Source organism: Panthera leo, chromosome B1 (assembly GCF_018350215.1).
Source record: "Panthera leo isolate Ple1 chromosome B1, P.leo_Ple1_pat1.1, whole genome shotgun sequence".
NCBI lineage: Eukaryota > Metazoa > Chordata > Mammalia > Carnivora > Felidae > Panthera > Panthera leo.
Genome location: NC_056682.1, coordinates 1,656,068 through 1,679,262, shown reverse-complemented (window position 1 = coordinate 1,679,262; position 23,195 = coordinate 1,656,068). Strand labels below are relative to the sequence as shown.

At 54.3% G+C, this 23,195-nt stretch overlaps 1 protein-coding gene across 7 annotated transcripts in view; it reads right to left on the bottom strand.

The window, feature by feature from the left end:
* Positions 1-308: 308 nt before the first annotated feature.
* CLN8 (CLN8 transmembrane ER and ERGIC protein) overlaps positions 309-23,195 on the bottom strand; it is a 43,906-nt gene continuing 21,019 nt past the window's right edge. For 5 of the 7 annotated variants that reach the window (XM_042934161.1, XM_042934162.1, XM_042934160.1 and 2 more), the window contains one exon: positions 19,212-21,102. In XM_042934161.1, the coding sequence (XP_042790095.1) occupies positions 20,779-21,102 (324 nt within the window). In that variant the 3' untranslated portion in view covers positions 19,212-20,778. Of the gene's footprint in view, positions 440-4,150; positions 4,512-6,119; positions 6,211-19,211; positions 21,103-23,195 lie in introns of those variants that run through there. The other 2 variants (XM_042934166.1, XM_042934165.1) reach the window with 2 other exon arrangements.

Here is a 23,195-nt window from a genome sequence, read left to right as displayed (position 1 = left end):
CAAGTGCCGACAAGTCCGTGGAGAAGGTAGGATGGTCACACGTGATTATAGGAGCCCAAACAGTCCGTTTAACCCGCAGCACTGGGTGCGGTCTGTCACACATCACGCCTACACTCACCGCCGACCCAGGATCGCCACTCTTGGTGCTTACCCCAGCTAAAATAAAAATGTGTGTGCACAAAAGTCTTGTAGAAGAATTAGCCTGGAAGCTTTCTTCCAGAGACCCCAGGTAGAGACAACCCATCCACAGGTGAGCAGATAAACAGATCTATCTGGTTATATTCAGACAACGGCACGCTACTCAGTAATAAAAAAGAACAGTATTGATAAATCTCCAAACATTATGCCAGACGAAAGAGGTCAGACACGCGGGAATGTGTCTTCCCACTGACACGAAGCTCTAAACAGCCGACGTGGCCCGGGGGAGCCGGTGAGTCATCTGGGGAGACATAAGAAAATCTGGGGTGAAGGCAGTGTTGTCTGTCGTGGTTGGGGGGGGTGCATACATGGCATATGCGTTTTTCTGAACTCATCTGGCTGTTAAGTGAAAACGGGTACGTTAATTTTATAGCAGGTAAATTGTACCTCAAGATGGTTCTTTTTTTTTTTTTTTTAATTTTTTTAACGTTTATTTATTTTTGAGACAGAGAGAGACAGAGCATGAACGGGGGAGGGTCAGAGAGAGGGAGACACAGAATCCGAAACAGGCTCCAGGCTCTGAGCTGTCAGCACAGAGCCTGATGCGGGGCTTGAACTCACGGACCGCGACCGCGAGATCGTGACCTGAGCCGAAGTCGGCCGCTTAACCAACTGAGCCACCCGGGCACCCCAAGATGGTTCATTTTTAAGTTGAGCGGAAAAGAGGTACAGTTGGAAGAGTTTTACATAAACACTGAGTTTTAAATTGTCTTTATTTTTCCTGCTTTCAGATTCTCAAAGCATGATCCTTTGTTCCTCTCTAGTTAAACCTACATCTTTTGGGGCATCAACATTTAATGTAAATTTTAAATAATTTTACAGTCAGTTCTATTATTTTCTATCACGTTTTAAAGTATTTTTTTAAATGTTTATTTATTTTGAGAGAGAGAGAGAGGCAGACAGGGAGAGGGAGAGAATCCCAAGCAGCCTCCTCCCTGTCAGCAAGGAGCCCAAATGGGGGCTCGAACTCACAAACTGCGAGATCATGACCTAAGCCGAAATCAAGAGGCGGGCACTTAACCGACTGAGCCACCAACGTAAAAAGTGAGCCGATACATCACAAGCCACCTTCACAACAGGGCAGCCAGCGCCCTGGTGACTGCCCGCGATCGCCGTGCTGCCACCAGGACCATCAGCTTCCCTGCCTTGACCCCAAGTCAGACCTTTCAGTTAACTCTGATCACTTTGGGTTTTTTTTCAGTTTTCATCTAATTGTCCCCCAGATTATTTCTGGCTGTGTTGTTTAAAAGCGGACTACCGGGAAGCTTCTCTGAGACACAAACAGCCCCGCCCTTCCTGGCGCTGAGAGCTGGGCCCTGCAGGGTTAGGTCCAGCCAACATGTGGAGCATTTGTAGATATGACTCAGCGTATGGTCACGACATTGTTGTTTTAATCCCTTTTCTTCCTTCCTTCCCAAGTGATACTTAGACAAGACGGCTATGTTGGGGAAGATAAGCAACAATGACGTCTGAGGGGAAAATGGTACCGTTTTCTAAAATCTCCTAAGCAGTTCTTCTTCTGAAGACAGACATTATTAGATGAAATAACAGGCCAATTAAACAGCATTCGTAAGAAGCAACATCCCGCAGTAATAAAACATGCATTTGGCTGCAAAGGTGTTCGCCTTTGTCTTAGCCATGCTTCAACTCGCTGGATGACTGTGTAAAACGTTTAACTCCCGGGGTCTGTGGGCTGGGTTAGATTACCTCCCAAGTCCCCACCCGTCTACAGTAATGGGCAGACCACAGGTTTGATTACACAGAATTCTGCTGTTTTGACCGTCTGCCATTCGTTCCACATGAGGCACCGCGTAGGTTTATTTCTACTACGAAACAGAACAGATCAGTACCTCCTTTGGGACCCCTTCCCTCCCAGTGGTAACTGAAGTAACCTAATTTTGTATTTGTCGTTCCTTTGCTTTAGTTTATTAGTTTTTTTTAAACTTTTTAAAATGTTTATTTACTTTTGAAGCGGGGGGGAGAGGCAGAGAGAGAGGGAGACACAGAATCTGAAACAGGATCCAGGCTCCTAGCAGTCGGCACAGAGCCCGACACGGGGCTCAAACTCATGAGCCGTGAGATCATGACCCAAGCTGAAGTCAGACGCTTAACCCACTGAGCCACCCAGGTGCCCCTGAACTCTGTCATACACTTTAAACACACTGAGATGTTTTCATCGCATGGCCGGGCTCAGGATTACACAGTATCGTGCTTCTTACATCATTTAATATTGGAAAGAAAGGATAAAATGGTATCTTTCCCATCACAAAGTTTACCAACGCGTTGGTGCTGAGATTTCACGGGGATCAGAACTGATCCCCAGTCTGGCCTCCCTCACCCCCCACGACTGGGTTTTCCTCGAAGCGCCATTAAGTTCTGATGAGAGGCAAATCACTTAGCCGACATCCTCAATGCGTCCACAACCACAGTATCTGTTATCTTATGAATTATCTGTCAGAAAACAGGGCCTGAGGAACTGAAATACTGGAGGAGAAAGGGAGATTGCCTTGAGCAGAACAGCTCAGTCCTCCAGGCGCTGAGCAGGCCCGCTTTCCGTGTAAGGCTGGCAAGAAAGCAGTACGAAGGAAGCAGGCATTTTTTTTTTAAATGTTTCTTTATTTTTGAGAGAGAGAGAGAGACAGAGAGAGAGGGAGACACAGAATCCGAAGCAGGCTCCAGGCTCTGAGCTGTCAGCACAGAGTCTGACGCGGGGCTCGAACTCACGATCTGTGAGATCATGACCTGAGCCGAAGTCGGCGGCTTAACCAACTGAGCCCCCCAGGCACCCCGTCTTTAGTTTATTGTTTTAATTACCAGTCCTTCGGGCCCTCTCTCAATCTCTCATATACTGCTTAGATTTGCATGTTCTAGGTATTGTACACAAACATGTATTTTCCTGAGACTTTCTTTGTTATCCTACACGCAGTTCACTCATTTTCACTACTTTGAAAAAATTAAGTTCTGCATACATCTTACGTGACCCCCAGGGGGCGGGCGTTCTGGACACGCTTCCGCAGACGTTCACGTGCGTGTCTGCCTTCCCTCCGAGGATGGACGCCCAGGACCGGAGATGCTGGCTCACAGGGCACGCACATCTTCAGTGTCGCTAGGTGACCCAATCCCTTCGCAAACAGGTGCACCAACAGAAACTCCCGCCAGCTGTCTTAGCCTCCTGGGGTAATTTTTTTTTTCTTTCTATTTCATACAAGTGTAAATGCCTTTTAGCAGATTAAGGAAGTTCACTTTCACCCCCACATGCTGGGAGTTTTTACTATTAATGGGGTTTGAATTTTACGAAGTGTCTTCCCTGTAGTTATTGAACGAGCATGCGGTTTTTCTAGTGGGGATTCAAAAGTAATAGATTTTCGGGGCACCTGGGTGGCTCAGTCAGTTAACCGTCTGACTCTTGATTTGGGGTCAGGTCGTGATCTCATGGTTCATGAGTTCCAGCCCCGCGTGGGGCTCCCTGCTGATGGCGCAGAGCCTGATTGGGATTCTCTCCCTCCCTTTCTCTGCCCCTCCCTTGCTCATGCACTCTCTCTCAAAAATAAATAAATAAACTTTAAAAAAAGTAATAGATCTTCTAAATTTTAACAATCCTGGCTTCCTAGGATAAAGGATTGCTAGATTCATTTGCCTAATTGTCTCAGGGACTTTTTTAAGTCTAAGTTCATGAGATTGGAATTTCGTTTCTCACACTGTTCTTATCAAGTCTAACCTCATAAAATACATGGATTCTGTCCACTCTCTGGGACAGTTTAAAATTCGAATTCTCCCCAGGGCACCTGGGTGGCTCAGTGGGTTAAGCATCTGACTTCAGCTCAGGTCATGTGAGTTCGAGCCCTGCGTGGGGCTCTGTGCTGACAGCTCGGAGCCTGGAGCCTGCTTGGGATTCTGCGTCTCCCTCTCTCTCTGCTCCTCCTCTGCTTGTGCTCTGTCTCTCTCTGTCTCTCAAAAAATAAATAAATGTAAAAAAAAAAAAAAATTGAATTCTCTCTTCCTTGAATATTTGGTAGAACCAGTCCACGAAACCGACTGGAGCTTCTATTTTCTTGCCGGAAATTTTTACTTACTCAACTTTTTAAATGCCATTTGGACTTTCCGGTCTCGTCAATTTCCTTCAGCCGGTATTGGCAAGTTAGATTTTTTTTTTTTTTTTTGAGGAATGTATCCACTGATTCTAGGACTGTAGAGCTACTTATGACGTGGTCCTGTTGTGGTTTTAATCTCTGCCACGTGCACAGGCTTAGCCCCGCTCGTCACGCCCGCGTTGGTCTTCCACTGCTCCTGTGATACAGGATCACACAGTGAGTCTGAAACAACACAGATGTAGTGCCTTATACCTCTGTGGGTCAGAGTGCTATACGGCTCTCGCAGAGACACAATCAAGATGGTGGAGGGCTGTGTCCCTTCCCGGGGACTCCGGGGACAAGATCTGCCCCTCGCTGTGTGCAGCTTTAGAGGTCATCCGCATTCCCCGGCCCGACGCCCTCCCTCCAGCCTCAGAGCCAACGGCAGTGAGCAGGGTCCCCGTCACGCCGCCTAACTCCAAACACTTCTCCTCCCTCGGCCAAGACCAAGGACACTGGAGAATACTTCGGGTCAGGATAACATCTCCATCTCAAGGTCCTTGCCTTAATCACATCTGCAAAGTCCCTATTGCCGTGTGACGTCACGGAGTCCCTAGCTCTGGGGATTAGGACATGGACACTTCGGGAGACCCTAACTGTGCTACCACAATGTCTGAGATTATTTATTTATGCCTTCTCCCTGGCTCCCTGGCCCACCTCTCTCTCACTTTTCCTTTGATCAGTTTTGCCGGGGACTTTCATTTTTTTAGTCTCTTTGTGTTCCGTCTCTGTGGTGTTATTATTTCTCACTTTATTAATTTCCACCCTCTCATTTTTCTTTTCTCCCTTCTCTTTACTTTTGGGATGTTCTGTCATTCTATTTCTAATTAGCTGACGTTGTAGAGCCAATAATCTTGCCCCCCCCCTTTCTTTCTAGTTAAAGCACATAAAGGTACACACATCCCTGGAATTACTGCTTTAACTGCATTTCACGCTTTTTAAAACAATTTTTTTTCAATGTTTATTTTTGAGAGACAGAGACAGAGTGTGAATGGAAAAAGGGCATAGGGAGAGGGAGACACAAAATCTGAAGCAGTCTCTAGGCTCTGGGCTGTCAGCAGAGCCCAACACGGGGCTCAAACTCACGAACCACAAAATCATGACCTGGGCTGAAGTCAGACGCTTAGCCCACTGACCCACCGAGGAGGCCTTGTTTTGGTTTTTTTAAGAGAGAGAGAGCGCTCAAGAAGGGGAGGGGCAGGGGCGCCTGGGTGGCTCAGTGGGTTAGGCGTACAACTTCAGCTCAGGTCATGATCTCACAGTTCGTGAGTTCGAGCTCTGCGTCAGGCTCTTTGCTGACAGCTCAGAGCCTGGAGCTTGTTTCAGATTCTGTGTCTCCCTCTCTCTCTGACCCTCCCCCGTTCATGCTCTGTCTCTGTCTCAAAAATAAACGTTAAAAAAAAATTTTTTTTTTTTTTTTTAAAGAAGGGGAGGGGCAGAGGGAGAGAGACAGAATCCCAAGCAGGCTCCAAGCTGTCTGTGCAGAGCCCGACTCAGGGCTCGATCCCAGGAGCGGTGAGATCCTGACCTGCTGAAATCAAGAGTAAGATGCTCAACCAACCAGCCCCCCAGGCCGCATGCAGGCAGGTGCATGTTCTCACACCATCTCCTCACCCTGCACATTGTTCTCTTGCACACACAGACCTCATGCCCGGTAGACAGCCCTCAAAAACAGCTCCTGCTCAAGTTGCGGGGCGGGGGCGGCCCCACCCGCAAACACACCCACAGAAGTCACAGCTCAGCCACAAGTGGCTGATGGTGAAGCCAGCATAGGGCGCACCCCTGCAGTACCTGGTCCTGAGGGCCAGGGGGCAGCACACTCCGCCTGCACAGGAGCTCCGCACAAGACTTCAGGCTTCCAGGCCAGAAGACAGCTAACTTCCTGCGGTACACAAAGAGTAGGACAAAATCTCAGAAACTCAGAACTAATCTACACGATGAAGAGTTCAGTTTCCGGAGCAGTGATACTCCGGGAGAAGGGGAAACACGTACGTTTTCAGGTAGTAATTATCTTCATCCTAAAGCAGATCAATGACTTCGTCTTTATAAGAAAGGAGAAATTATTGTTCCAAACACTTCAACGCATCAACGGCACGTGGCTTGAGCGGGGTCTGGGTGACTCAGGCCTCCAGGCCCTCACCTGGAGGCCCCTCCTGCACAATCCTGACAACCCTTACCACTGTCCCCGGCCACCCTGCTCAATTGGGGGGGGGGGGGGGGTTTGCTGTTCACGGTCCTATACCTGCACTGTCTGTAGCCAGGGGACAGGGGCGGGATGGGGTGCTGGTCACGGTGCATCACCTGCACTGTGGGTGCCCAAGAGCGTAGGGGACACCCCTCTAAAGTTGGGGGGCTGCCTGTGGTCCTTTTCCTGGGTTGTCTGTGCCAGGGGAAAACAGCACTTCGCTCCAATGGGGGCCTGCGTGCGGTCCTCTAACTGCGCCGTTCCTGGGGAACAAGCGACACCTGGAGCTCTACACGCCCCGTCCTGCAAATCTTCGGGGGGGGCGGGCCGCCCGGAGTTCACGGATCGGTGGGAGTTCTGGGGGCCCGCCCTTCAAGGACCCCGGCCTCCCATCCTGGCCCGCAGTCAGCACGCCGCCTCTCCCCTGGAGCCACAGCATCCCTCTCCCCAGGTACCTCGCCCGCGCCCCCAGCCCGCACTGGCCACCAAACTCGGGCCCCGCCCCCTCCGCCTGGGGACCCCAGCCTCCCCACCCCGGGCCCGCATTCATGTCCCCGCCCCAGGACCCCCGCCCCAGTATCCCCCCCTTTCCTGGCCCGGAGCCGCACTCACCTGGCAGGTGCCAGAACTTGCCGTCGGTCTGAGAGCCTCTCCCACTGCCCAGCCTCAGCGAGCTAATTGCGCGCCCCGGCCCCGCCCCCAGGGCGGGACCACCTCCACGCCGCGATTGGCCGGCCCAGCCGGGGCCGGGTACCCATTGGCTGACCGCTCTCGCCGCGCCCCGCCCCCGCCTCGGCACAGCCCAGTGGCGGCCGGCTCTGCCCGCGACTACCAGCCCAACGACCTGCCGGCTGCGCACGCGTGAGCGGGGGGGGGACGCGCCGAGGCTCCCCCGAAACCACACCTGTCTTTCCTGAGGGTCCTTGTGCTGCGCAAGCCCAGGCGGGGGCCAAGAACGGGACGCCACCCCCCAGGGACACTGGCCCTTCCTGAGGACCCTTGGGCTGTGCACGCGGGGGCAGGACGCCCCCCCTCCTCACTTACCCTCACCCCGCCCCACACACCTGTCCTTCCCCAAGCACCCAAAGACAGTGCACGCGTGGGCCGGGTCGTGGGCAGGACCCCTCAAATCACCTGGCCCTTCACGAGGACCCTTGGGCTGTGCACGCGTGGGCGGGGGCAGGACCCCCCCCCCCCCCCCCCCCCCCCCCATACAGACACCTGTCCTTCTTGAGGACCCTTGGGCTGTGCCTGGGCAGGGCCCCTGGGCCACAGACCACCCCCCAGAGCACCACCCCTTCCTTCCAGTACTGGTCCAGCCTGCAGGCCGGTCCTGGCCCCTCAGGAGGTCAGTTGCTCTCAGACCCGCCAGGGCTTGGGCCTTAGGAAATGCAGCGAGTTCACACGTTTCCCAGCCAATTTTCAGAGGCAAGGAGTAGTGCTCTGAGAGACACAAGCGCGCCTTCTGCTTCCGCCCCCCAATGCGGAGCGCGTCCTAGGCTTTCCAGCCTTCGCAGACTTTGAGTCCATCTGTGGTGGAAAACCGGGGCACGCTGGGTTCCTCAGGGAAGCGTCCAGCCTGGACGGGAAGGTCGCCCCCGTGCTGTTGGACTTGTTAACCAGCGGCGCCTGTTTCATGATTTACAAAGAAACGCACTATTGTTACCGTGACCACTGAAGGCAGGGACTGGGGACCCAGGTGTCTTTAACCAGACTACGAAGAAACCGAACTCACGGCTGGAGGATGTTCCCTGGTACACGGGCCTCACAGGTAGCACGGGTGTTCTTGTTTTTCCAAGACGTGGGCTTCTCCCCTCTCCTGCCCAAATCTCTGAACCCCAGAAGCGATTTAAGGCCGGGATTTTACAGCTGCCAGACATCTCAGAGATCTCTGGCCCCACTCACTTGGCTTAGAGAATAAAACCAAGCAGCTAATTGTCGTAATTAATTGAAACATTAAGTGCCCCTACAGCTTGGCTGCTCTGTGTAAGTTCATTCGCTGACAGTTTTGACTAATGTAAATCACGGTCCTAATGCTACTCAGAAACAGTCATCATAAAAGCTTTTCCTACTGGCCCCAAGATCTCTTGAAAAAATTTCCAAGGAAATCACACTGTACCTTTCCTGCCTCTTCTAGTTTTAAACACTGACATAGTGTTGTGAAATACAATATATAGAAAATTCATGAATCGTAAATCGAATGCAAATGTAACCAGATAAGAAATTAGAACGTTGGTGGCAGGCAGCACAGACGCATCGGCTCCCACTCTGATCCCAACCTTCTCCCGACTGGGACATTACTTTCATTTGCAAGCTAACCACAGCCTTGCCTCATGTTCTGACAGAGTCCCAGAGCCAGAGAACACGGATCCGCTCAACCGATTTTATTTATTTATTTTTTTAAGTTTATTTTGAGAGAGGGAGAGAGTGTGGGGGAAGGGCAGAAAGAGAGAATCCCAAGCAGGCTCCACACTGTCAGCACGGAGCCCGACAGGGGGCTCCATCCCATGAACCGTGAGATCACATGACCTCAGTCCAAATCGAGAGTTGGACTCTTAACCCACTGAGCCACCCAGGCGCCCCCCAGAGGTGACTTTTAAAGCTCATTTGTGTGGTGTTTGGAAAGAAATGTAAAATTAAGTAAAAAGAAAGTGTCAGTTGCCTGACAAAAAAATATAAAACAGGCAACAGTAAAGGTGAATTCAAGGTATTTCAGAAAAGTTTCCCAATGAATTCAAAGTCATCTTGCCAAGGCCAACCCACAGATGGGTACACCTGTTATATATATAATATTTCATATAATACATAAATAATATATCCATTCAGATTTGCATATGCAATAATGAAATGTGTTTTCTCTTTTTGCTCTATACGGACCTCCTCCACAAGAGATGATGAAAGGTTAGAGCTGCACTTTTAGAATACAGTAAGAATGTCATGTTCTTTTTTTTTTTAAGTTTTCAAAAAATTTTATTTATTTTGAGTCAGACAGAAAGCATGAGTGGTGGAGGGGCAGAGAGAGAGGGAGACACGGAACCTGAAGCAGGCTCCAGGCTCTGAGCTGTCAGCACACAGCCCGACATGGGGCTTGAACCCATGAACCGAGAGATCATGACCTGAGCCAAAGTTGGATGCTTAACCGACTGAGCCACCCGGGCGCCCTGTCTTATTATCTCATTAGAGTCAAAAGACAATCTCCATTTTAAAAGTAAATGCAAACAGCAAAGCCAGAAAGTTAGATGGAGGGGGTTGCCATTGTTTCCGGCCTCCGGGGGAAATTTCTCATGTAAAATTACTTTCTCCTGTGACTTTCTAATAGAATCCCATTAAACCCTCTGAAAACACGTTCGTGACTTTGGTTGTGTGGCTTTTCAGGCCACTTCATTCCTGACATTCTGATTCTCTGAAGTGCTGGCTGTCACCTTAAACTAAGAGCTAATTTGGGGGAGGGGAGTGGACGTAAAACACTGTCCTCAAGGGCCACACTCCGACCTCGCACGCTCATGGCGGGCAATCAGCGTGTCTGGGCTGATGTATTCCTGTAGCCAGTCTCATTTCTAGAACCTAGTTCTGAGTCAAAGGGTGGCAGCACCTTCCTCTTGAATTCTGAACTGCCAGAAACTCTCCACGGGATGGGACGCATCACCGCACGATGGGCCCCCGAATGCTCCGTCCTCAGAAAGCCACTGGCAGGAAGTCCAGTCCAGCAGGGTGACCTGCGTCCTGACGCGCTGGGGCTTCCCAGGTGGTCCTCGAGCGCCGCCCAGAACTCAGAGGCAGCTCGGGCTGGCCATCCTCCTTCCTCCCCCTTCCTTCTGGTCCACAGCCCTTCCCGAGTGGGAGGAGGCCACGGGCGCCCAGGGCACCAGACTAGGCCACTGGCACCGCATGTGGGGATCCAGACCCCTCCTTGGACGGCGAGGAGACAGTGACCCGGACGGGGCAGGGGACCGTGCAGATACGGGCCAAGTGAGGAGCAGGGTGAAGCCCGCTGGTGCAGCAGAGCATACAGAGGGCAGTCCCAGGGGGCACAGTGAACCCACGACCTGCACCTGACATCACCCGGCCTGAGGGCCTCTCCCTGACACCTGCCACCCGCCCTTCGCTGAGCCTCCTCCTTTGTCTGTCTGTCCCTGCTGGAACACGCAGGTGTCCTACGGGGCGTGCTCTCTGCTGGGTGCGGAGGGCAGAGGCCACAGAGTTTCTACACCATGGCCGCAATGCTAGGACCGCCGTTCCCTTTCCTGATTCGGATGCTGCTTACAAGAGAGCATTTGCTTTGTAAAAATTCACTATTAGGTCACAATTATTGTCCTTATTGTCCCTGTTTAATGGGAAAGGAAACCAGGGCTTGGGGAGGTTAAATAATTTGCCTGAGGGGGGGAAAAGAAAACCGATGTCACTATTAGAATCACCGCTGTTTACACACGAAGAGGAGAAGCCTCAGTAAGTCCAAGGCCCGGGGCCATGCAGCCAGCGAGGGGCCTGAGACCCACACCCAGGCCTCCGCTGACGCCTGACAGGCTTGTAATCTAGGAACAGAGGGTCACGTTCATCCCCGGGCTTTCCATATTAAAGAAAGCGTTCGTGGGATTAACTGGATGGTGAGCATCTGAGACGCGGGACTCCCTTTCCCTAATTGTACACTTTTGAAGAAAGCTGTGGATTTCATATTGAAATATGTATGCCTGTGGTTTCTACTGTTTTCCAAGCTCTGAGAAAACGGGGCAGCCCTAACATTGGCATAATTGAGTCACCTGTGATGCCTGGCGATTGGGAAGGATGTGCAGACATTACAGAGGTGAGGCCCGATACTGAACGAGGACCCCCCCCCCCACTCCCCAGTACTCGAGTGTGATGACATCTAAAGCTCACGGGACGCTATACCTGCTGTTTTCACATCCTGGGTAGTTCTGGGCACGGGCTGCCCCTGTGATTGGCAGGACGGGAAAGTAGATCTTACACTGCAGTCTGGGCCACCACAGCACGGGGCCGCTACTGTTCTGAAAGGAGGAACAGCGGACAGCACCTGTGAGCACCAGCACCAGGGTCCCTCGAGGTCGGAGCAGCCGGCTCCTGATTCATCTGCGGGCGGGCTGATGGCCTTACACGGGCCCCTGGTGTCCCCGGGGGCCTGGGAAGTCAGCGGGCAGGGCAAGCGACCGTCAGGCCAGAGGGCAGACTCTGCAAACCTGAACGGGGAGGGCCGGCTCCCAGAGCGACCTGGCCCAGGGGAAGGCAATGTTGACGGGGCCTCTGCGGAAGGAGCCCCCAGGGCGCAGAGGGCAACCTGGCCTGTGGCACGGGAGGACCCTCCACTGGGGCAGAGGCTTGTGGGGGGAGCAGGGCGCGGGATACTGATGCCCAGGGCTGAGGAGGGTGCTGGCTGCGGCGTGGACTTGCTTTTTTTCTTTTCTTTTTTTTTTTTTTTTAAGGTTTATGTATTTATTTTGAGAGAGCAAGAGCGGGGGAGGAGCAGAGAGAGAGAGAGAGAGAGAGAGAGAGAGAGAGTGAATCCCAGGCAGGCTCCACACTCAGCACAGAGCCCGATGTGGGGCTTGAATTCATGAACCGTGAGATCATGACCTGAGCCGAAACCAGGAGTTGGGCGCTTAATGGACCACGCCACCCAGGCGCCCCTACATTTTACATTTTAAGCATGATTTCATTTATCAGAACTCCTTGGTACACGGGGACCATGGGAGACAAGAAGGAAGATGGTCACCATGGGGTTATATGCACAGCCACAGTTACCCCCAAAGCCCTCTTAAAATTTGAACTCGAGTTTTCTCCTTTGAGTCACTTAAGAAACTTGCCGAGACCTCTATGCAAATGAAGTTGGAAGCTTAGATGAAATGAATACTTTTCTGGAAAAAAAATTTACCAAAATCAACCCCGAAAGAGCTACAAGGCTTAAAGGGACCAATTCCATAGAAGAAACTCAGATATTCATCAGGGAGCTACCCCCCAAAAAAGCACCAAGATGGCTTCACGAGAGAGCTCTACCGAACGGTCAGAGGCCAGCTCACCTAACACCTCTCACGATACAACAACATGCATGCCCGTGGTTCTTCATTGACACGTCATCTATCATTGCCAGCACACCGGAAACTATCTAAGGCCCGAGCATGGGTGATGACAGAACGAAGGATAATTAACATGTAGGTCGTGTGGAGAAGTGATGCGGGGCTTTCTGGATGTAACGCATCCAGGAAAAGAGTGTCTGTGCAGTAGGAAAGAAGGGACAATAAGAAAACATATGCATGTGCCTACCTCTGAAAAACACCTAAGTGGAGACATTCCTAGGTCATATGCAGAAACGTTGCCAATTGTACAACATACTGAAAAGCTACAGTAACGAGGACACTGTGATATTGGTGCATGGGTAGATGTACAGGTAAACAACATCCCGGGGACACAGGGTGCCTACTGATGAGTGCGGTCTCTTCTGGGTGATGACAGTGTTGTAAGTGGACTGTGGTGATGGCTTCACAGCCCTGTGAATCCCAAAACCCACCAAACTGTACGCTTTAAGATTTTATTTGCTTACGTATTTATTTTGAGAGAGAGTGTGTGCGTATGTGCAAATGGGGGAGGGATAGAGAGAGAGAGAATCCCAAACAGGCTCTGAGCTGTCACCACAGAGCCCGACGCAGGGCTCAAACCCATGAACCGTGAGATCATGACCTGAGCTAAAGTCAGACGCTTAACTGACCGAGCCCCCGAGGCGCCCCATCACATCTTGATTTCTAAGTACCAACCCCAGTGAAGAAAACCAGGGTCCTTGGAGAGATGGCTGAATCCAATACAGGGACGATACGGAGAAGGGACATCCTGTTGCAACAGAAAATAAGGACGCACTCAAGAGCAATGATGGGGCAAAGGAAAGGACCCTGGGACCAGTGCGAGGGGCTCCCCCTCACAATCTGGGGCGATCTGAGCATCAGAATGTACACAGAGAACAGTGCATTGTAAATTACTGTGAATAAACTCATAGCACAAAGAAGCCATGAGCCCATGTTGATCATGAACACAAGATGGGAAGGTTAGTCTCTTCTTCGAGATGGATTTCTGGCAAACGACTACAGAAGGAACAATGGTGTCAGGAGATTAACAGTCTGCAACCATCACGGTAAAAGTGGACTCGGGAGAGCAAGCATCGCATTGGCATCAGTGGACGGTAAAGCCAGAGCGAGAGGTGGTGCCGTGGAGATACAGGACACACACGGTCCCGACCCATCCCCGCACGTCACCTGAGACAAGGAGGGCGAGATACGACGTGTGTGGCACAGCCCAGACAACACCGTGATCGGGTGACCAAAGTTAACGCTACCAACAAGGGGCTGACGGGTGCCTCCGGACCCGATACGCCAGAAGGACGGCAACACGTATGTGTTTTCCAGCCAGAAAGGTCTGGTCCAATCCTGACATCAGACCAACCCGCACGGAGGCATGTCCTCTAACATAAATGCCTGCCGGTCCTCACAAATACCAATGTCGTTAAGGACGGGAGCAGGCCGAGCGGCCAGCAGAGCCGTGTCCCCGGCCGTGTCCCCAGCCAGGAGTGGTGGCGGGAGAGGGCATGTGGGGGCAGCTGGCAAGGCCAGGATGCGAACGGCAGATCCCTAAAATGTGTTCACTGTGCTGAGTGTCCTGGGGCCTCTACGGCGGTCACTTCAGACCAGACCCCTATTCTGAGGAATATCGCACCCTGCAGCGTGGGGCCGAGGGGTGTGTGGTGAGGCAGGGAGGAGGGACAGCACATACTGTTTCCCCAACTTTTCTGCAATCTGAAATTCGTTCGAATTAGAAAGTTAAAAATAAACACGAACTGAGTAACACGTGAAACAAAAAACCTTCTTTCTGGGGCCGTGGCGTCGGGACGAGGGGCTCAGGCCCAGGGCGCCTGCCGTCTCTCCTCCTGTCAACAGGGATGATTTTGAGAAAGGTCTACGGTCTCACACTGGAAATGTCTTCCCACGAGGGCTGATTACACCTGTTTGCTTGAGCCCCAGATGAAGTCCAGACACACAGGTATGGACACTCTGAAGGTTAACGCGTGAGCAGTGTCCCCTGGCTGACCCGCTCTATCGGGACGGCAGCTCTGGGGCTGACACAGCGTGTCTGTCTCACCTGACATGTGATCCGGACGCAGGTGGCCCGAGGCCGTACAGCAGCGAGAGGCCACAGGGCTGTATGTCCCACCGTCCCTGGTCCGTGTGCCTGTCCCCTCTGTGACAAGGGCAGGTGCACCTGTGGGATCATGACTGCACTTGAGGCCAGTAGGAGGCAGGAAAGGGGCGAAGGACCTCTGCTCTTGGGGCTCGTGTTCACCTGGGAAGGAAATGCCCAGACTGAGGTTCACGGGGACAGGGACAACCCACAGTCTCCATGATGGACTCTGAAATGAGAATGTAGAAAATCGCTTTTGATGAGTGAGGTATGTTTCCGAGCTTTATTTTTTTTAAGTGATTCCATATTTTAGATCTGACATACTCAAGCAATCCCCAGAAGACGTAAAATGGGGGTCCTAGCGTGGTGGGCCTCCAACTTCCTAACCTTGGCTATCTACACACAAAGCACCCCTGGCCCCAATGTTGTGCACTCTGGGTTTGCTCAGCATGGAAATAAAATCTCTGGGGTGGACCAAAGGGGCTCAGGAATTTCTTGGGCAAGAACCGAGGGTTGTCTTAATATAAACAAGTGAAACTGTGGCTGAAATGTGCCATCTGACGATGCTGGTTTTGCTTTTTATAGATTTTTGCAAGTGGGCAAGGTAACTACTGAGAAAGTTACAAGGTGCTGTAAACGTTTTCCATGTTATGGGTCAGCAGGCAATTCTGAGATTGAAGGCGTTGACACGGAATAACTGAGGACTCTAACTCTGGCTTAATTTTTTACGTCTCTCGGCTGCTTCGGGGCTGCAGACACGAACCACTAATGTTGACGGGAGGCCCAAGCGTCTAGGTCAGGTCTGGCTGCTGTGACCGATCATTGGGGACCAGGAGGCTGCAGTCCAAGGTCACGGTGCTGGCAGACTCCGTGCCTGCTGGGACCACTGCCTGTCTTCCCCTGTACCCTCACCTGAGGAGAGCGGGGGAGGGTGTCGGAAGGTCTAAGGAAAGACGTAACCACTGCTGGGTGACCTGTGGGCTGGGCGCTCGGAGGCTCCTCGCCCCTACCCTTGCTCTTGGATGTGGGTTCTGCTTCCCTCCTGCTCCAGGGACACAGCCTGAGAGAACAACGCGGTGTGGTAACAGCTGTACGGTAGGCATACGTGACCAGACCCACTTAAGGCCCCTCTCGATAGAAACTTAAGACCTGGCTGGAGGGAGCCCGAGTGGCCTGCCTCTGTCCTTGGTCTCTCTTGCGCTCCTCGTACGGGCGGCGGACTTGGGTGACACCCGGGAGGGTCCCGAGGGAGGCTGGTCTCTTGACTCTTCAATAAGCGTCCTACTCCCATCACGGAGGCTCTGCCCCAGTCACCTCCAAATGCCATCGCATTGGGGGTTCGGGCTTCACGCAGATACGCTCCACAACACGAAGGCTTCCACGGCACGGAGTGAACACCACCCGGTACAAAACAGCACGGCGCTAATGCGAAGAGCTACACAGTGAGCAGAGGCCTGCACTCCCCTGGCGGGGCTCCCAGGGCAGAGGTGAGGCTCCCTCCGACGGTGTCTCCACGAGGCCAGGTGCCTGTGCTCGGGGCTCCGCGCTGTCCTCAGAAGGAATGCAGCGGCGTCTTTCACCTCCACGCTGGCACTCGGGCAACGCGAATGGAAGGCTACCAGACCCTGGATACCTGGGAGTCGGTTCCAGAACATTCTGTGTTCTGAGTCAGTAGGAGGAAGAAAACAGAGATTCCCCAATTCCTCCCATCGCTGTATTCTAGTCAAGCTGAAAAGACAGCACATATCACCGTGTGTTTTAGTTCCTGACAAAGGGGAGACTTATTTAAAAGGAGAAATACTGAACCGGCAAGCTTTCCCATTAGAGCAAAACAGATTGAGCAAAGACAGAGGTGAGGTGATTCACCAGAGTCTAGGGACCCTTACCGTGTACTCACTCTTAGGTGGGCGGCACCCTCACTGTTAGAAACCAGTCTGCGGGCGGCAGGCATCGGCCCGCATGTGCCCCCTCCATGTGCACAGCCGCACCCCTCCTGCCAGCACAGGAGCTCCAGGAGTTTGGTGTGGCAGGGACAGAGCAGGGTGAGAGCGCAGCGGGCACCGGTTCAGGAGCCCTGAGGACGGAGGTGTTCGGATCCCCGACACCAGGGGCGGCCCTCTGACTGGGGGCCGGCCCCACTCACCCCTGCAACCTCCTCCTGGGAGGCTGGGCAGTCACGTGCATCTGAAAGCAGTTCTAACAGTGCCGCGTCCCTGCCTCACTGGGAACGGGAGGCTACGGGGTCAGGAAGGGACCCAGAAGTCCCCAGGACACGTGACGGTGACCTGTAGGTCAGGGCCATCCTGACATCTGACCACATGAAGGGAGGATGACGCAGCTTTCTCCGTTTTGCTGTTGTCTGTTCGAGGGCTCAATGGAATAGGGAAGGTTTTTATCTGCTCGAGGGCTCACACGATGGAATAAGGGAAAGTTTTTCGCCTTGCAAAACACTTAGATTTAACACGATTTCTGTGTGCCGTGAAGCAAGCTGACACAGACACACTGAAACCAACACCCACGAGGCAGAGAGAAGGCTCGGGGACCCTGACAGGTGCCACCCCCGGGGCCTCCACGGGCTCCGGGAAGCAGGAGACCCTCTCTCAGCTGAGCCAGCTTTCATGACGGGTTCCCCACCAAGAATGTCCCCTATGGCCACCGGCCTTGCCAGGTACCTCCGAGCTACCTCCCAACCCTGCCTTTCCCACGAAGACCCGCCACGACCCGTCCCACAAGCTGGTGAGCCCTTCTTGTCCACATCGGGCTTTGTCCCCTCCCTGGCTCCCTGTGGCTGAGCGGCTGGCCCACGCCAGGCACCGCGGGGACGTGCAGTCAGCCGTGGACGGATACACACAAGGACAGCGTGAACACGGGACGGGGCTCCATCAGGGGCTGTCCTACGCTCTGAGCAGACCGCACGTCGACGAGCCTCGGCTCTGACACCAGAGGAGTGAGCCCCAGTACGAGGAAGGCTGCGTCCCAGCCCGTCACCTACCAGCAAGAAGGCAGCCTAGGGAATCAGGTGCCTGGCGTAAATAGGACTGCCAGCACAGGGTCGTTCGCACAGGGACGGTGAGAAGCTGCAGGTGACTCGGCACAGCACCCAGCACAGGGCAATGGTTGCCGGCTGCAGGGAGACCCCGGGGTCTGAGGAGAGAGGAAGGGGGCGGGGGCTCGGCCTCCCGGCCTACAGGGCCTGGGAACACACACGAGAAGGGTCGGGGCCGTCTTCCTTCCACAGAGAAGACGCTCGCTGGCCCACTGTCCTTCCCTCCCCCCACCCCTCGGCCAAGGCCGTTCTGAAGAGCACAGCCTGTGCACAGAGAAGTGTGTCTATGCCAAAGCACGGAGTGCGGTGACAGGCGATAATCGATGGTATTTCACCTCCCCACGGGCCACGCTGGAGGGCACAGCTGGCTCCTGCCTCCGACACCTGCGGCAGGTGAGTCCAGGCTGCTGCGGCCAGGTCTTCCCATTTCTCGAGATTCCAGGATTTCTTTTTTAAGGTTATTTTTTTTATTAAAAAAAATTTTTTTTAATGTTTATTCATTTTTCGAGACAGAGAGAGAGAGAGACACAGAGTGTGAGCAGGGGAGGGGAAGAGAGAGAGGGAGACACAGAATCCGAAGCAGGCTCCGGGCTCTGAGATATCAACACAGAGCCTGACGTGGGGCCTAAACTCACGAATTGTGAATCGTGACCTGGGCCCAAACTGGAATCACCCAGGCGCCCCAGTTTTTTATTATTTTTAAAGAATCTTTTACTTATTTTGGGGACACAGGGGGAGAGGGAACAAGGGGGGGGCACAGAGGGGGCGAGGACAGAGGATCTGAAGCAGGCTCTGTGCTGACAGCAGAGAGCCCGACGTGGGGCTTGAACTCACCGACCGTGAGATCGTGACCGGAGCTGAAGTCAGACAATCGACAGAGCCACCCAGGCGCCCTGAGATTCCAGAATTTCTGGCTGCTACGTGCACTCCCCCTGTCCAGCGCCCACCCGCCCCCTCTGCAGACAGCGTGGGAGTCACACGGGGCTCCCCCGCTGCACGTCCAGCTGCAGATGCCTGTGTCCTGGCAGCCTTGAGCCACGCCACAGCCGGTGCCGGGTGGCCTGGCCTGGCGCGGAGCCCGGAAAGCGCCCTACAACCCGGAAGGCCCTACCGGCCCCTGGGCAATAAAGGTGTGTGGGTCCTGGATCAACAGGGTTCAAAAAGCCTCTTCTACGCACACGCCTGCCTTGCTGCTCCTTGTGGGAAGTCCCTGGTCAGAGGGAGCACAAAAGTGTGCACGGGCCAAGCTCTCGTGCTATCTGGTCCTTCCCTCTCCACACACGACTACTGCGTCGTTATAAAGACGTGGGGTGTAAGGGGGGAGCCCTGGGAAGGTCAAATCCTGGTGTGGGTCACGTAAAAAGTAAGCTAAATATTTCATACTTTAACCTGAACTGTGAACAGACATGGGTCATCACCCGGTGTCTCCAAGACAAACGACTCACACCGACCAAACATGGAGAGACAAGAACGGACATCCTTTTGGGTCCATAAACATAAGTTACTTTATTAAGCTTCTGTGCCATCGGAAGACACCAGCTACGTCTGTTCCACAAGAAGGGCGGGGGCCGCAGGATCGTGAGTTAGTCGTCTTTGCGGGGACGCGGTTTGCGGGGTACCTCTGAGGCTTCAATCACTCCTTACGAGGAGATACACGGGTGTTACGGATCTTGACCTAAGCATAAAGCCGAAGCAGCAGTAACGAAGGTCGCCGCCGTGAGCGCCCTGTCACTTAAACACGAGTCGGACGTTTCCGTGACCAATAAACACATGTTTTTTGCAAAGACGTCAAAAAGGCTTTCAAAAAAAAATAATAAACCTAATTTTAATTGCACACCCCAGGCCAGAATCAAATGTCTGTACGTGTGTCTCCACAGTAGGGCGGTCCCCTGAAACCTCTCGTGAGCTGGAATGACCCCCTTTGCAGCACTTTGCTGTTACACAAGACCTACTGGGTGCCTGTTCTCGCGGACTAAAGGAAGGTGGGCCGGGGGGGACCCTCACTTTCACAGGAGAGGCCGTTACTCGGCGGACACATCTCTGCTAACAGTGGAGGTGCCCGAGCGAGCTTTGGAAGCGGGGGGACCCGGACCTCCCCGCACACGTGCTAGGCTGGTGCCCGCCTTCCCGAGGAGGGGGCAGGTGAAGGCGGCATGCCTGCCCCCCCAGCTCACAGGGCAGAGCGCCCAGTGCCCGGCCCTGAAACCCTCAGGAACGCCAGCCACGGAACGAGGGTCTGGTTGGGAAGCACACTGGCAACTCGGTCCGTTGAAAACGGCTCTAAAATCCAGACAGGTCTGATTACCGAACATCTACCTTATTTTACCAAGTGACCAAGAGAGTGTGAATACACGCTTCTGGTTTTACTGGAGATCCCCTGCTGCGCGACCCACAGCCTGCACTGGAGCACAGGCACCCACCAGGCTGGCTCCGTCCCCCAAGCGGGGGGAGGGTCACTCCTGCAAGGGGCCCGCCCACTGCTTCGCCACCAGATGGCGCGACCGCAGCCAGGCTGGCCTCTCCATCCACGGAGATTCTAACAAGGGGCCCAAGCAGGACCCCTTCTGTCCGAGGACGGTGCCCTGCGGCTAAGAAGGTCACCACCACCAGATAGGACACACAAACTGCTGACCGTGTGACCGGACAGACCGGATGCTGACGGCCACGGCGGCGGGGGAGGGGGGGCGGGGGAGGGTTGCTGATGCCAAGTCACGCCCGGCACTGGGAGCGCTCCCTCCTCCTGGATGGGTGGCCCGGCCGCCACCGCGACGCCCTCCCTGATGGTCGACAGGGCCGCACACGGTTAGGCGTGCAGGAGCAAACCACAGCAGGTGACAGGGTCGCGACGGCAGAAATGTGTCCCCAGAGGCCAAGCCGGGCTTTGCACACCCTTTGCGGCCACCGGGAAATCAGCACAGTCAGCGTGACTCGGAAAGAGCGCCGGGGACGGCGCGGTCCCCGCCTCACTCCGCGGGAGTCTGCGGCGGGGACCTCGCGCAGCCCGTGGACAGCAGCCGCTGCGCCCCGGGGCCCGGGGCTCCGAGCGGCTACTGCCCCTTCTTCTGCGGCACCTGGCCATTGGCCCCCGCGGGCCGCCCGCCTCCGGGCTCCGGCCGCGCGAAGTTCCAGTCCACCGGGGTCAGGAGCTGCTGCGTCTTCTTGTGGGTCCAGTAGGGGTTGAGGACGAGCGTGAGCAGGCCCAGCCCCACGAGGAACAGCGCCAGGTGCGGAAGGTGCAGGCTGCCGCGCAGGCCGTCCCAGTGCCAGAAGCACACCCACCACATGTGGTAGGTGAGCACCATGCGGCAGTGGAACATGTGGATCATCAGCCACTGGTTCAGCCTCCAGAACAGGGAGTCAGAGCAGCCGGCCTGCGGGACGGAGCACACGCGTCAGCACGCGGCCGCCCAGGCCTCACGCCCACCACGAGTTCACCGCCTGGGCGCGCCCAGCCCCCGGGCCCGCAGCAGCCGTGCCCCCCCCCCCCCCCCCCCCCCGCTCCCCCTCCCGGGGGCATCGCCCCGGAGCAAGGCCTCCCGTCCACGGCCCGTCCGCTCCCGGATTCGCGCTCCCGGGAGCCAAGGCCAGACCTGTTTCCAGTCTCACTTCAGTCTCCTTTCCAACCCTGAGTCACACACACTGGCCGCCGGCAGGCCCTGGGAGAAGGGCCTCTGGGGACAGGGAGGCTGAGGATGATATACACTTACCTCCTGGTTTGATCTTGGGTCCTTCGCCCCCGGAGCCCACGGACGCAGGCACAAGTGGACTTTCCCTAAAATTACTCTAACTTTACACTAAAACCGGTTTCCAAGACTTGTAGCCAAAACCGAACAGAGAACTTGAACATGGCCCAGCAGATCCTGGACGCGAAGGCGGGACCTGGCCGGCACCAGGCCACTCCGGTGCCAGGACGGTGGGCGCCCAGCCAGGTGACAAGAGGACATCCAGCACCCCCGCATCCCCGCACCCCTCAGACCTTCCACACACCAGCCTCTCCGACCTCGTCTCCGTTGACCCCAAGCTGCACAATCTCCCTCGGGAGCTCCGGGCCGCAGGTGGCCCCTCCCCGGGTGGGGACGCTGTGTTGCTTCTGCACAAGGAAAGTCAGCAGTTTGAGGCAGAGAGGCCCCGAGAGCAGGCAGCAGAAACGACCTCAGGAAAGGGATCAGGCTTTACTTGAGCCACGTCTGCCGAACCCTGAGGAGGATGCAAACCAATTTCCAAGAGTGGGTCTGTTTTTTTGTTTTTTTTTTTTAATTTTTTTTTAACGTTTATTTATTTTTGAGACAGAGAGAGCATGAATGGGGGAGGGGCAGAGAGAGAGGGGGGTTCTGTTTTTAAAAAACAGGAAAGGAATCCTAACTCTGAGGTCATAAAAGTGTCATCACGGCTCGGACAAAGGAAAAGGAGACTCCGTGGAAATGATGACTTAGGACAAAGAAAGTGAGAAAGACAAGAAATTTCCTTGCTGTCTGAAATACGGTGAGCTTGGACCAAAACTAACGCCACAAGAAATGTGAACGGCCTCCTACTTTCAGATCGGACACACCCAGGCATGTTTTCTAGTACTGCTGAGAGTTAAGTTAGGCGTAAACAGCGCCCAGAGGAACGTTCTATTTATTCCGGCAGAGTTTAAATTTCCTCTAGGTGTAGAGGAAAGCACCTACCGGAAGAGGAGGAGAGAAAAGAATCGGACAGACTGGAGCCCCGTGGAGGCTCTCACAGACTGTCCGTCTGCAGGCACGCGGGTTCTTGAGGCCGGAGCCTCGGGCCTCCCGCAGACAGCCTCCCTGCCTCAGTCTCTAAGTGGTGAGTCTTCCCTCACCACTAAAAGCGGTCTTCTTAAATTACGAATACTCGTATCACAAACACGAACTCTTCCCCATGGAATAATTAGGTTACGTTTGGAAAGCTCGAAGCTGGGGGACCGAGCGTTCTTTGGCACTCCTCAGTGTCACGAGGTGACGGAGCTCCGAGAAAAGCCGGGGACAGGAACGAGATCTGTGACAACGCACACAGAGAGGGCTCTGTGCGGCCCCGGCTCCCGGCGGTGAGCACCGCACAGGACACACGCACGACAGCGACGGTTTCTACCTCACCCACTTCGCGTCATGGGCCGGTGTGTCCTAGATGAACCGTGTCACCCAGTGTGCGAGTCCCGTGTGAGTCCAAGCCACACTGCGGAATCCCAGCCCAGCAGGAGACGCTAAGAACGGGCCCCTGCTTTTGAGATAGAAACCCGTCTTACACGACGGTGACGTTTTCGGTCTTGATTCACACCTTTCAGTGTGTCATCAAATCAGACCTGGATGGTGGGCAGATTCTTGAACAGGACGCCCAACCGTGAGTGAATTTGGCGACTTTATTAAAAGCTAAAAGGATTTCCGCACTTCAGGCGGCACATACATACAGCAGCGTGTGAACGGCAAGGAAACAGCTAGAGTTTCTGACCTAAGCTACCGCG